At 37.2% G+C, this 14,952-nt stretch overlaps 2 protein-coding genes and 1 long non-coding RNA gene across 10 annotated transcripts in view; 2 read left to right on the top strand and 1 right to left on the bottom strand.

Annotated features, from left to right (window-relative positions):
• FAM133A (family with sequence similarity 133 member A) overlaps positions 1-2,918 on the bottom strand; it is a 43,533-nt gene extending 40,615 nt beyond the window's left edge. For 4 of the 7 annotated variants that reach the window (XM_014852060.3, XM_044763697.2, XM_070502407.1 and 1 more), the window contains exons 1-2: positions 2,806-2,918; positions 1,968-2,037 (exon numbers count right to left, since the gene is read on the bottom strand). The gene's annotated coding sequence lies outside the window, so the exon portion shown is untranslated. Of the gene's footprint in view, positions 1-1,967; positions 2,038-2,432; positions 2,678-2,805 lie in introns of those variants that run through there. The other 3 variants (XM_070502409.1, XM_070502410.1, XM_044763695.2) reach the window with 2 other exon arrangements.
• Positions 2,919-3,014: 96 nt separating this feature from the next.
• Positions 3,015-5,624, top strand: NAP1L3 (nucleosome assembly protein 1 like 3). The gene has a single exon (XM_014852061.3). The coding sequence runs from the start codon at positions 3,375-3,377 to the stop codon at positions 4,782-4,784; it is 1,410 nt and encodes a 469-aa protein (XP_014707547.1). The 5' UTR covers positions 3,015-3,374; the 3' UTR covers positions 4,785-5,624.
• Positions 5,625-7,321: 1,697 nt separating this feature from the next.
• Positions 7,322-14,952, top strand: part of LOC123282487 (uncharacterized) — a 626,057-nt gene continuing 618,426 nt past the window's right edge. The window contains exons 1-2 of one of the 2 annotated variants that reach the window (XR_011499681.1): positions 7,322-7,581; positions 9,835-9,922. This is a non-coding gene — a long non-coding RNA (uncharacterized lncRNA). The remainder of the gene's footprint in view (positions 7,582-9,834; positions 9,923-14,952) is intronic. The other variant, XR_011499680.1, reaches the window with a different exon arrangement.

The following is a 14,952-nucleotide window of genomic DNA, read 5'->3' as shown; positions in this document are numbered from 1 at the left end:
GATGACAACCCAATAGAAAAATGGGCAAAATACAAACAGACACTTCACCAAAGAAGATATGTGGATGGTAAATCAGTACATAAAAAGATGTTCAACATCATTAGTCATTAGGAAAATGCAAAGTAAAACCATAACGAGATAGTACTACACACCTATTAAAATGACTAAATTTAAAAAGACTGACCATACTAAGTGTTGACACTCGTCATGGGAAGGCAAAATTGGACCACTTTGCCAAACAGCTAATTTCTTAAAAAGTTAAACGAACACATACCACGTGATTCAGTGTTTCTACTCCTAGGTATTTTTCTAAAAGAAATGAAAATATATGTCCATACAAAGACTTACATAGAAATGAACATAGCAGCTCTGTTCATAGCAGCCCTAAACTCAAAACAAAAATGTCTATCAATAAATTGTGGTATATCCAAGTAATGGATAACTATTCAGCAACAAAATAGGAAAATGACTCTTCATGCACATAGTGACATGGATGAATCTCAAAATAATTGTGCTAAGTGAAAGAAGACAAGTAAAAAGAGGGATATATTACATTATTCCATTTATATAACATCCTAGAAAATACAAACTAATCTACAGAAACAGAGATCTTTATTATAATTTTTATTTATTAGATTTTATTTACTAATAAAAATAAATATATTTTTAAAAATCTGGATCCATAACTCATTTCTTACTCCAAAATACTAATTCCTGATGGTACAAAGTTTAACTTATATATCAAACCATTAAAGTGCTATAAAAATATAAGAGCACTCATTAAAAAAAGATGTCCATCATTTTAAATGAAAATAAGTTGTAGAATAATATTTGTCATAACTCTATTGATTTAAATTATTTTCATAGTATATGTTTTGATTTAAATTATGAAATGAAAGTATAAGCACCCAATAAGTTTTATTAACCATTATATCACCATCCTCTACCACATGCGTTTGGCATATGGCAAGCACAACAACCTATTAGTTGAATGACTAAATGAACTCTTATGCTTTGTTGGTGGGACTGTAAATTGTGATAACTTTTCTGGAGAGAAGTTTGGCAATATGTATCAAAGAATAAAATGAGCATACAATTTATTCTGGCCCTCTCATTTCTAGGAACTCATCCCATGAGTAATATTCACAAGTGCATACAGTACGTATCCAGGGCTAATTTTTTTAAAAACAGGAAAAAAATATTTATGTTAGTGGAGAGATGGTGTGGGAAATAGCTGCCCTACAACAGGAATCTGGTTAAATAAATTAAGGCAAATATTTCCATGGAATATGCGTCTATTTCAAAATAAGATGTTGATTATTTATCATGAAAATATAGCCACAACTAATTGATAAGTGAGCAGATTACAAAATATAATATAATGTTACATAGATAAAACAGTATATATAAATAGGCAGATGTGTATATGTACAAAGAAATTTCTGGAAGGAAATGCATCAAAATGCTAATAATGATTATCGTTTAGTTGTTAAGATTGTGTATTTTTACTATCATTGGAATTTTCTATATTGTATTTTTTCTTTAAAACGCTTATATGTTTTCACAATCAGAAATAAACAATAAAAGTAAATTCATTTACAAAATAGAAAACGTGTTTCATAGGTTTTTATAAAATACATGACTAAATGACGAAGCACAAATCCTATAATAAAAAAGTAACAAAAGTTCATCTAATATTTCTCCTCATTTGAAATAAATAATTCATCATATTTTATATTTTAATTTACTACTTGTATTCTATAAGCCGGTCTAGATAGTGAATGCGATTAATTAGGCTATTTTCTACATTAGTATGTCAAATCACCTCTGTAGATTTTTCTCCTTCCATAGAAATATCAAGACATCTTCCAATTAAGTCTTTAAAAGACTATATTCTGTGAAATTTTATTCAAATACAGGTAGGTAATTCTTGTCATTCATAAAAATGGGCTAAATATGTTCCTTACCTTTCAATGAAAAGTAAACACTGGTCTTTTTGGTTCTACCAAGGGAGTTGTTCTGTAGCAGAAAAGAATCCTGTAAATAAAAATAACAGATACTTGTTTTTAAACTCATTTTGCAAAAGTTTATTCACATATTACTGGACTTGTAAATCATACTTTAGTATGGCTAGAATTTTACAATGCTAGAAGGAAATTGGTGGTACATGACACTGTGAAGTAGACGCTGACAGAGGATGCACTTTCATCAGCACAAATTCCCCCTCCCATTCCGCTGTTTGTGGAACTGAAAACTGCTGCACAGATGTATAGAGCAAACCTTCTGCTTTTCAATAATACTACCTAACATTTGAATGCCCTTTTATTTTATCTGCAAGGTTTGAAGGGTTACGTGGCAAGTCAGCACGGTTGGGGTACATTTTACGCCAGCTTAAAGAGAGAAATATAGTAAAAATGGTGCAACTGACTCACGGCAACATGGGCTCGCAAACCTTGAAGATGGATAGAAACCAGGCTTGCCAAACATCACAGACAGCACTTACTAAAACTGCGACGTGGAATGCCATGCGCCTGCTTTCGAGCCCCTCCCCCCTTTGCCAATAAACGACTCTCCTTTCTTTTCCAATGTAAAAATACATGCTCATAGAATATTTAGATAAAAGAGATTTTTTAAAAAAATCACCCATAATCACACTACCCAATGATGCCATTTAGAGTATTCCAATTTTTTAAAAACAAGATTTTTGTCAAGAGGCCCCTGACAAACCAATCGGGAATTAAGGATGAGCGGATGGGAGAAAGATACTCCTCTTCCCCTGTTAGAGGCTATGGCTAGTATTTTTACCTAATATATAAGCTTTTTTTGGAAGTATAAAACTATAAAGATAGAATTTTGAGTGGAAAAAACGTCTTCCAGGGGTGTGTGCCTCAGCTACCAAGGAGCGTCTGGGAAGGCGGGCGGAGCCTGAAGGGGGCGGTGCGTTTGGTCATTCATTGGGCTTAGGGGCTGTCAATCAAGCTTGCCCAGCAAATGAGGTGCGAGCTAAAGGCACACTGGGAACTAAATTAACGGGAGGTCTGACTGCGAGGGGAGGGGGCCGGCGATCTAAACTGCGAAGAGAACTTTGGGGTCTCGCACCGCGCTCTTGGGCTGCGGCGCGCCTCTCTCCGCCACAGCTGCAGCCTGGAGAGGCCTTGCCATCGCCGCTCTCGCCCAGGCCTCCGCTGCCGCTGTCACCTCAGCGCGATCGCCGCAGCCCAGCCCCGCCCCTCGCTACTGCTGCCTCCGCCGCTGCCACCTCCTCAGCCTGGACCGCCGCCGCCACCCATGCATCCGTGAGTCATTTTCTGCCCATCTCTGGGCGCGCGGTCTCAGCGGTAGTCACCACCTTAAGAGGTTTGCAGGCTTGCAAAATGGCAGAAGCGGATCTTAAGGTGGTCTCGGAACCTGCCGCCCAGGGGTTTGCTGAAGAGATGATGGCTAACTCCTCTAGTGATACTGGGGAAGAGTCTGACAGCAGTAGCTCGAGCAGAAGCACTAGTGGCAGCAGCAGTAGCCGCGGCCGCTTATATAGAAAGAAGAGGGTATCTGGGCCTTCCAGAAGGGTGCGACGGGCTCCGTCGGGTAAAAATTTCTTGGATCGGCTGCCCCCGGCAGTTAGAAATCGTGTGCAGGCGCTCCGAAATATTCAAGATGAATGTGACAAGGTAGACGCTCAGTTCTTAAAGGCAATTCACGATCTCGAAAGAAAGTATGCAGAACTCAGTAAGCCTCTCTATGATCGGCGATTTCAAATCATCAATGCAGAATATGAACCTACAGAAGAAGAATGTGAGTGGAATTCGGAGGATGAGGTGTTCAGCAGTGACGAGGAGGTGCAGGAAGACAGCCCTAGTGAAATGCCTGCCTTAGAAGGTGAGGAAGAAGACGACCCTCAAGAAAAACCCGAAGAAACGCCTGGAGAAAATGAGGTTCCTAACGACATTCCTGAGGCAAAGACTGAAGAAAAAGCAGAGTCTAAAGATTTTCTGGAGGGAAAGCCTGGAGTAAAAGAAGATCCTAAAGAAGTCCCCCAGGCAATGTCAGGAAGCAAAGAACAGCCTAAGGCAACAGAGGCTAAGGCAAGGACTGGAGTGAAAGAGGCTCCTAAAAGAGTTCCTGAAGTCAGGCCTCAAGAAAGAGTGAATCTTAAAAGAGCTCGGAAGGGAAAGCCTAAAAACGAAGATCCTAAAGGCATTCCTGACTACTGGCTGACTGTTTTAAAGAATGTTGACAAGCTCGGGCCCATGATTCAGAAGTATGACGAGCCTATTTTGAAGTTCTTGTCAGATGTTAGCCTGAAGTTCTCAAAACCTGGCCAGCCTATAAGTTACACATTTGAATTTTGTTTTCTACCCAATCCGTACTTCAGAGATGAGGTGCTGACCAAGACATATATAATAAAGTCGAAACCAGATCACGATGATCCCTTCTTCTCTTGGGGATGGCAAATCCAAGATTGCAAAGGCTGTAAGATAGATTGGAGGAGAGGAAAAGATGTTACCGTGACAACCACCCAGGGTCACACAGCTGCTACTGGAGAAATTGAAATGCAGCCAAGAGTGGTTTCTACTGCATCATTCTTCAATTTCTTTAGCCCTCCTGAGATTCCCCAAATCGGAAAGCTAGAACCACGAGAAGATGCTATCCTTGATGAGGACTTTGAAATTGGTCAAATTTTACATGATAATGTCATCTTGAAATCAGTCTATTACTATACAGGAGAAGTCAACGGTACCTATGTTGATGGTAAACATTACAGAAACAGAAAATATCGAAAATAAAAAATAGGCCCTCTGAAAGAATTTTTAAGAATCTCAAAACTTCATGCAGAATGAAGCAGGTTTATATGGCACTGTCGGGGTGGGGGTGGGGGTCCTGCCCTATAACCTCAACAGTAGTATTCCTTACAGTCTGGTGTTTTTGTATTTTCTTGGTAGTTAAAACATTGTCTAAAAGTGTCTTAAGTATCAGTTTATTCTATCTAGCCTGTTGTAGTGTAATATTCTTCAAAATATGTAAACTGCTGTCAGTTATCTAAAGCGTGTTAGTTTGGTGCTACAGAGTTTTGATTTTTGTGAAGTCTCTGTCATGTTCCTACCAGCATATAGCTATGAAAACTGTCAGAATTGTTAACTGAGACAAATAGTTGCTTGAAAAAAAAACCAAAGTTCCTGAAGTATCAATGCAAGTGTTTTTTTTTTCTTTTTCCGGCCCTGAAAATTTAGGGTTTAAATATGCTTGCACTAGCTGTGCCTTCATTACTTTGTTATAGAAATACAGTACTTATACTAACTAGAACAGTGCATTGTGAAATTTAATTGCTTGAAAAAAGATTAGCATACATTTAAGAATGTCCATCAAGACCATATATGATATGACTGTGAGCTTGTTTATGTGACATAGTGGTCTATGAATTTAATCATAATGAAGTTATTGTTTATTGCCAAGGTGTTAATATGACATAGTACTTAATATGTTTTCTCATCTTATACTGTGTAATTGTAAACTCAAGTTACTAACCATGTTTTCTTTGTGTATGTTCTAATTTGCCTTTCACTGAAAATGATCACTTTATGTTCTTCTATTGCAACCTAAAATAAATAAATGTCAAATAAAGTGCATCTTACTTTGAAAATCTAGCATTTCCTCCTAATTATAAAAAGTGGGCCTGTTATAGAAAAAGTAGAAAATACTGAGTAAAAGGGGAATTTTTAAAAAAAGGTAACTATTATTAACATTCTGATATATTTCTCAGATCTTAGCACTTCTTTGGAGCATACACATTCAAGTGATTGGAGAGAAATGGGACAGGGGAGAAGGAGGGAGGAGGAGGGAAAGGGGAGAAGGGTGGGAGAAGTGAAAGTGGGGAGAGAGAGAGAAGAGGGAGGGGAGGGGAATGAGGTGAAGGAAAGGGGAGGAGGGTGGAAAGAGAAAAAGGTGGGTGAGAGAAGGAAGGGAGAGGGCAGGAGGAGGGTGGCACTGCGTGGGGATGGGGAAGAAGAGGAAGGGGAAGGGAGGAGTACCTCACCCTGAAAAGACATCTATATAAGCTGTTGCTTTCACTTCCATGAGTAGGATGGGTAAATGACCCAGGGCCACCCTCCATCCTGACTTGGGAGGAGGTCACACTCTCAAATGTGGCTCATTTTTTCTTATAGATGACATCATGTTCTTACCTCTTCTGCACCATGCAGCTGGTTACAGGGTAATTAGATCCTGAGATTTGGGTTTGAAGTTAGTGTGAGGTGGAGGCCCCTTAAACTCAGTTTACCAGAGAGCTTTGCACTGGGCACAAAGGCACATACAACAAATAATAAAGTGGTACCTTATTTCACATTTGCCATTTCCCCGCCCACATATATTTTCCTTCAAGACCTTAAAGGAAGGAGCTGTGGCAGGAGGAAGACTGGGAATCTCTGGGTCTCGAGGCATAAAATTACCTAATAGTCTTCCCAAATCCCACCATATATAGTTTAGTATCTTGCTTTTATCCCTGCTTAACAACAATTTCCCCTCCGTGTCTATGAATGTAAAAATATTACAACCCATGACATACTATGTTAGTCAATCACCTATGTTTGGATATTTAGGTTGTTATAATTTATACAAAATCAGGAAGCAAATTATTGCTTTTAGCAATACCACAGCAATTTTGAGAGTGCCTTTGTTTTATTTCTGAGATTTTTGCATCCATCAAGAATGAGTATGGCCGCAGATTTACTTATACACCAGGGCCAAAACGACGACTATAATAGCGTGTACTGGCTCACTGCTTCAGAGGTTCCCAAATCGGATACATACTGTGCTTTGCCATACATCACGGATGGCAGAGACCTTAAAACTTCTACATGGACTGCAACATCCTTATTGCATCTTAGAACACCTACTAAAGTATTTAGCCCCTTCCAGCTGTATATTTTTCAATATTAAAGGAACTCATGTCATTATAGAATATTTGCAAAATAGCAGAAATGCAGAAAATAAAAATCATTCAGAAGCACACTACAGGAAGATATGCCCTATACACAGATTGGTGTATTTCCTCCCAGTCTGTCTCTTGAATAGGTTTTATCACAAATTCTTGGCTTAAATCAAAAGGTGAGTTCAAGTTGAGTGCGTGTAAGAAGCTAATTGGAAAGACAGCTTACTGGTATTTTTACCTTTTCAGTTTAAGCGGCGGCGGGGGGTGGGGGGCCAGGTGCCAAGGATTTTTGAATCAGTAAAGCTGGAATTCAAGAAACGCAAGCGGTCTGTGGGAGATGCTTCAACCACCTAGGCTAGTGGAAGGTGGATAAAGCCGGGAAACTCGTTGGGCTCGCATATTTGTTGGACTGCAGTTTTGTCCATCACACTTGCTCAGCCAATGAATGATGAGCCGACTGGGAACGAAGCTCACGGGCAAGGGGCAGGGGCGTGAGAAAAGCTTTTACGAGGTCTTCTTCCGCGCTTTTTTTCTAGTGCGCTCTTTCCTTTTGCTGTGATTCAGGGCTGAGGACAGCTGCCCCCTTCTCTGCCCCGAACCTGATCGAGGAGGTCGTCACCTCTTCCTCCGCTGCTGTCTTCGCCACCTCATCCTTTGTGAGTTCTTCCCATCCTGAATTGGGCACTGAGCCTCCGCGGTAGTCACTCTAAAAGTTTGCTCTTTTCCTTTAACATGGCCGACTCAGTAATGAGGGGCTTTCGTAAGTAGCAGCAGAGGCTGCTGAAGAGGCAATGGAAGAAACTGTTAAGTGAAGAAATGACAACACAGATAGTCAAATGATTCAAATGCCCCATTCTGCCGAGGTCTAGCGATACTGGTGTCCTTGCCCTCAAAAAGCTTCAGGGCCGTGTGATTAGAAGCCGGTTTTGAAATGGAATTGCAGGCTCTTGAAAAAAAGTATAAACTCTCACTTGATGAGATGTTTGTGTCCACCGGCACATGTATTAGGACAACCTGCAGTATAACAACTTCTATACACTTAGGCATTGCTTTAAATTTTATGTTGTGTGTTTTTCGTAGAGTATATTTTTTAAATTAAAAAAATGAAATATTTAAGTATTAAAACACATAGCATTTAGAAGTATACTTTTGTTCAAGAGATGCAGAACACAGCAAATTCTCTAAGGCATCTTTGTTTATTGCTAGGTAGTTTAGTCCTTATGGTGTCTTTTTGTCATATAGCTTTTAGAGAATAACTGGGAAAATTATCAGAACTCTTCACTGAAGCTGATAACTACTTGGGGAAAAACACGCTTTAGTGTGTGTCTTGCCTCCAGCTCAGAAGTAGGAAGAGTTTAAGTCAACTTGCACCAGGTGTGTCTTCAGTATTGTGCTATAAAAATGACTTACTTATTATGCTCTGGTACATTACAAGATATTCTAACTTGGATAAATAGCATAGAGTTAAGAATTTTCAAGAACAAAGTCTCCTAGATTATGCTTTTGAATTTTGCATGATGCAGGGATTTATAAAGAGAAAAATAAACATAATGAAGCTGTTATTTCCCTCTGTGGTGCTAATAAAAGTTATTGCTGTAAGTGTCTCTCTCATATGTTACTCATGAGTTATGTAAAGTAAGGTGATTAATTTTTTCACTATGCATCACTGAAAGTTGTCACTTTATTCTTTTATTTCATCTTCTTCTGATTATGAAATATGTTCTTTATAGAAAATTTGGAAAATATACTACAAAGTCAAAATATTATTTTAAATAATTCTGCGTCCAAGGATAGCCCCAGTTTATGTGAAAAAGTAATATCTATATTTATCTTTATTAACATGATAGCTACTCTTCTATCCCTTTCACTTTTCATTTAGTATATTTTGGGACCCTTTCTATATTAATGCACGTAAACCTCATTTTTTAAAACATATATTGAATGGATATACCATAATTTATTTCATCAGTTTCTTATGATGAGCACTTCGTTTAGAAGCATCTTTTTCTAATTGATTAGTAATTATAAGCGCTGTCTTTGCTTAAGGAAAAATGTTGCATATTTTGAAACACTTTCCCTTTTGATTTTGTTCAGTTTTTTTCTTTTTCCCTGCCAAAGAGTTTTAATATTACTATAGTCACCTTTATCTTTTTCTCATTATGGATTTTGAGTATGGCTTAGAAAGACCTTTCCACACCAAGATTATTTTTCTTAATTATTCATGTTTTTTTACAGTACTCTTATAGTTTCATTTAAAGCTTTAATCTTTCTGGAATAGCTTTGATGTAAAGATTGAGGCAGCTATAACACTTTTTTTTCTTAATGCAACTAACCAGTTGTTTTAACACCATTTACTCAATATTGAATATCCAATGTAATTGCTGCCTTTATTATATAATCCATTCCCTAATGTGTTTGGACCTGTTTCTGGACTGTTCTGTTCAGAAGTGTTATTCTTGCGCCAGTATAAATCTTTTAAAATATAAACTTCTCATATACATTTTATCTGGTGAGAATAATTCCTTATAAAATTTTTAAAGATTTTTTTTTGATATTTTCATATATTTATTTTTCCACATAAACTGCCGTATCACTTTTTTTCAGGCTCCCGCCCCAAAGCCTATGGATATTTTGATTGGAGTTTGTTTGAATTTATAGATTCATTTACAGAGAATCAGGAATTTCATATTATTCAGTTTTCTTATCCAAGGATAAGATGTCTTTCTATTTAATCAAATCTTGTTTACATCCTTCAGCAGAATTTTCAAGTTTACCTGTTAAAATTGTTAAAATTTTCAAAAATATTTAGAACCTGTTCCTCAGTTTCTTCCTTTGTCTGCCTTTTGCTTATGCTATTTTGCTGCTTATTTTTAAATTGTCTATGCTTAGGCTTTCTCCCTTTTTTTCAGCTTTGAATGGGGCCAACTGTTTGCTGAAGTGTGATGTGTGAAGATGTCAGAGGAAATGAGCTTAAGCGTCTCAGGAGCTTCAATTCAGGTTTGTCTCATATCATTCTCTCTCCAAATTGTAATATCTTCTGCTGGAGGCCGTTTCTCTCCTCGATTTATGGTGGTCTCTCCTTCCTCAGCCCTCATCATCGCCAGCTTTGGAATGAGCAGTAGGTCAGCATGACTCACTGAAATGCCTTAGAGTTAGAGGTGTTCTGTGGGGATCTTGTAGTTAATTTCTGCTCAACTGACTGGCCTGCATGTGTAGAGTTGCTTGTTGCTTGTCTCTCTCCTCATATTGAAGCAGTCTCCAGAGGCTCTCAGAAAAGGAAGATGATTTGCTGGTATAATTTCTCCTTTACTTCTGCTCCCCTTTTGTTTTGTGTTACCGAGCCGTTTTCCTAAGAGATCATTTCTTGCTGCTTTGACTGTCTACCACAGACCTAAATCAAATGTTCAGGGCTTGAAGGCTTAAGGGAATCTGTCTGCTGCCTGAGACCTGTGAAAGCAAGCATTCACTCAGAGTCCTGCACTTTTTTGGTTCAAATTTCATTGTAACTGGAAGATATTCTTTCCAATGTGTGGCTTGGAATTGTGGCTATTTCTTTGACTTGAAGTTCATTTCTGCCTTTATTTTTTATTTAGATGATTCTGATGCACAGGCAGGATTGAGAACCACAAAGCAATGTAGAGGGGAATCTCCAAGAGGGGAGTATGTAGTGTTCAGTTTATTAACAGTTCTCCTAACTGAATAGTATTCCTGAAATAACAGTTTGGTGAATTTGGCTTTGGCCAAATAGGTAAATTAGCCCAGCTTCGTCTATTGGTAAAAGCATCCTTAATCAACATTTTAAAAGACTTTTTATTTAGAGACAATTAAAGACTCACAGAAAGTTGCAAAAATAGTACAGAAAGGTCCTGTGTACCCTACACCCAACTGCTCCTAATGGTAACACCTTGCATGACTGTAATACAATAACCAAACCAGGACATTAACATTGGGACATCTACAGACCTCATTCAGATTTTGCCAGATTTTGCATGCATTCCTGTGTATATGTGTGCATGTGTGTATCTCTATGCAGTTTTACCACATGTTTAGATTCATGGAACTCCCACTACAATCAAGATTCAGAACTGTTCCATGACCACAAAGAAACTCCCTCGTACTAAGCTCCTCCCTCCTGTCCCTAACTTCTGGAAACCATTAATTTGTTCCCATTCTTGAAAGGAAAAAATTATACAGATGGTTATATAAATGAAATTATACAGTATGTAACCTTTTGAGATTGGCCTGTTTTCGCTTAGCAAAATAACCTTAAAATCCATCCAAGTTGTACCTGAATCAATAAGTTGTTCTTTGTTTTGCTAGGTAGTATTCCAGCGTGTTAATCACTGATCTGTGACTATTCTATTGGAGAATAAAACCAGGTGGAAAGGAAACAGGACTGCCTGTGGCCAGAACCTCCTGTAGGGACAAAAGAACGAATTACAAGGTTTTCTTTCCTAAAATCTGAAAGCTTAATAGTATCAATAGAAAGTGCTTATGCAATGCTTGCTACGCACCAAGAATATACAAATTATTATTCATGTAATCCTTACAGCCTTATGAGGTAGGTACAGTTATTGTCTCTATTTAACAAGTGGGGAGACTGAGGTACTGAGAGGTTAAGTAACTTGTCCAAGATCACACAACTGGTAAGTGACAAAGCCAGGCCTTAAACGTGGTAGTCTGGCTCAAGTCTATGTTCTTAACTGCTCTGTTATACCACCTCTCTACCATGTATACCACCTCTCTGCATGCTATGTCACCTAGAGAAACACCTTCCTTGTCCATATTCCAGACCAGATAGGGCCCGTGGGAAGCAGCTGAGAGGAAATAAGTATAACCTGGAGGCAAAGGGGATGCCCGTCTATAGAGGAAAAATAAGAATTCCATCTTATCTAGCAGTGGTGCCCCCTGCATCTACTTGTAGTTCATGGTGGAGTAACTTTATCAGGGTTTATAGCTTAGTGAGACCACAGGGTAGGGGTTAGACTCCAGGTCATATTCATCATACACAGGGGTGTGATGAGAACTGGCTTAGTAAATTTACATTTCAATTAAATGCAAGGTGATCCATTACTAGTAAAGATTTCTTTTGCCTTTCCAACTTCTTATATTTTTATTCCCTGTTTTCCTGTAGTTAGCAGCTTTTAAATCAATAGATGTAAGAAGGGAAAGAAGCTCAAAAAGTGATTTACTCCTCAGCATCCTCGAGCAGAACCCAAAGGGACATTTACAGGAATTGGGCATTGTAGGGGATGAAAGCATGGATTTGAAGTCTAATAGACTTCGTATTGACTCCCACTTTTGCCACTTATTGGCTGGGTGACCTTAATGCAAGTCGTTTAAGCCCTTTAATCCTCTTTTTTCAGATCTCTAAAATGGGACTGTTACCTGACTACTTCATAGAACTATTGTGAGGCTTAAATGTGGTACTGTTCATCAAACACGTAACATAGTTTAGCATGAAGTAACCATTCAAATGATAATTATTGTTATTGCTATAATTAAGATGAGTGAGTTTTACTTGGAATTCCAAGTAAAATATCATGATGATAAAGATGTTAAAATTGGTATTACCTCTTCCAAGCCTGTCTGTTTTCAAGGAAAAAAACCCCTTTCTTTCATGGATTTCATGTAACTGTTCTTGTTCTTTCTTTGGTTTTTTCCTCCTCACATCAATAGCTCTGCACTGATTCCTGGTAAGCACCTTACTTGCCTGCATCATCCCTGTATCTTCAGTCTTTCAAGGTCATTTTGAATTTTTATCCATTCCTCCAAAGAGCCAGTACTCTACCCAGTCCGTTGCCTGACCAAAAGTCTATGACATAAACTCTTTTTTTTGGTAATGTTGAATACAGCTGGACCTTTTCCAGACCCCAGATGCCCATTTCTATGTACGATAAGGATTTATAAACTATTTCCCTTGTGGAATGCTTTCCACAACCTCTTCTAGTTTGGGCCAGGATAGTAGCAAGGGACACACAAGACCGGTCAGTGATTTTCTTGCCATGGTTTCTAAAAATGTTCTTTTGGCCAGGGAATTTGTTTTTAAGAGTTGCTTGCAGAAGTTTAAGAGAACACAAGAGGTGAAAGGCAATGAACGGCATACCAGATAGCATCTACTTAAAACATATTTACTGCACCCCATATGAAATGAAATTTGAGGAAGGTAAAAATCTCTCATGTAGTATTTTCCTTAAACTGTCACCACTAAATACAAATTTAGGTAAAATATCACAATGTTAGATCTGCTGAAATTGTTATTAATTCACACCAACCTGTCTTGCTTTAAGGGAAAACATCCCTTTAAATGCAATAACAAAATAAAGATTATGGGAAGAAGATGCATTACTTATAATTATTTAGGTGTAATCCAAGTTTTAATAGAGTTTTTCAGTCTTTGTGTTGAAAGACATTTAAAAAATGCACCAGGATAAATAAATGACTTAAAATTTTTTTTTTGTTATTTTTGGCTGGGTTCAGGATGCAAGGAAAGCATTTCAACAAGTGTAATATACTTTTAAATATTGGAAAAGTTGAATTTTCACAGCATAATTACCATATCAGTGAGTTGCCAGTGAATTGTTTGAAATTCTTTTTGCAAAGACTACAGCTGTTTTAATTAGGCTAAAGAACTAGGGAAAGAACATAGCTATTTTTCAAAATCTGTATAGATGAAGAGGCTTTAGGAAAATGAATCCTGACTTATTGCAATTGGATCTATACTAATGGAACAATCTTTAAGCAACATGCGGGAAAGTATCAGAAAATTTCTCTACTTTAGGGAAATCTCCGGCTGATTTTCTGAACAGCAGTTTTGGAAATGTTAGATCTTTTCAAATGTTGTGTTTAGGTTTGTTTAGTTTGTGTTATTGAATATTCCCACATGTATAATTATTAGTGATAAAAATAACTTTTCAAGACCCAACAAAACAAATGCTATCTATTAAACTACATGCTTGAAGAAGTATTAACCCATTTCAAGATATTTTCATGAGGAAGCAAGAGATTACAAATGGTATTGGCATACCTCAATTATCAAAATATTTATATTTGAAAAGAGAATATTTAATTGTTTTATTTGGTACAGAAACACTTATTTGATATTAAATATGGCTTAAGTCTCTATATTGTCCGAATATTATCAATTTTTTGTAAACAAAAAGTGCGTATAGTAAAGTGCAGTAGTGTCAAAGTTTTGATACTCAGGGCAGATTAAAAAATTTTCATACACCAAAAATGTATTTGGTGATTTTTAAAAATATCAGAATTTGTTGATGTTTAAGATCCTTTACTTGGCCTGTTTTCTCTATCCAGCAACCTGCCTTGTGATACTTTTCCTGAGGGTATCTTGTATCTAAGGAAAAGTAGAAGAGAGAATACTGGGTGACATACCTCATTCAATTTTAGAATCTGTCTTGATATTCTCAATTTAAAACCATGCTAACACCATTTACAAAACAATGTATAAGATGAATGACAAACTTAGGAGAAAACTATTTGTAAAAGAAATGAATAGGCAATTCAGTAAAATATGTATTTTATGTCTGTTAGCCTTTTGGCTAATAAATATGAAAAATGGTCACCTGCACTACTAATGAAAAAGATGAAAATTAAAATAACAATGAGATACTGTTACTTACCTGTTTTGCTGGCAAAATTAAAATTTAAGAACGCCCATCGTTGTTCCATAATGTGAAGTAAATGCCCTGTCACATGCTGAAAGCGCAAAAGTAAAATGGTACACATTTTCTGGAGTACTATTTGGCAATACTTAACAAAAACCTTAAAAATATGCATATTCTTTGACCCAGAAAATCTTCAAGGAATTTACCTCAAGGAAATAATAGCAAAAATCAATGATAAGAATGTTCCCTTCAAGAAAAAAGAATGTTCATTTTGGTGTTGCTCATAATACTAAAATGTCTGAAAAAATTTAAATGTCCCAAGAGATGGAATTCAATTTATGTTATTGTTTATTCATACAGTAGATAATGTAAAGGCATTTAAAGTAATAATATAGATCTATA

The sequence above is a fragment of the Equus asinus genome, chromosome X (assembly GCF_041296235.1).
Source record: "Equus asinus isolate D_3611 breed Donkey chromosome X, EquAss-T2T_v2, whole genome shotgun sequence".
In the NCBI taxonomy this organism is placed as follows: Eukaryota; Metazoa; Chordata; class Mammalia; order Perissodactyla; family Equidae; genus Equus; species Equus asinus.
The sequence above is the reverse complement of the archived record's forward strand: the minus strand, read 5'-3'. Positions and strand labels throughout refer to the sequence as shown.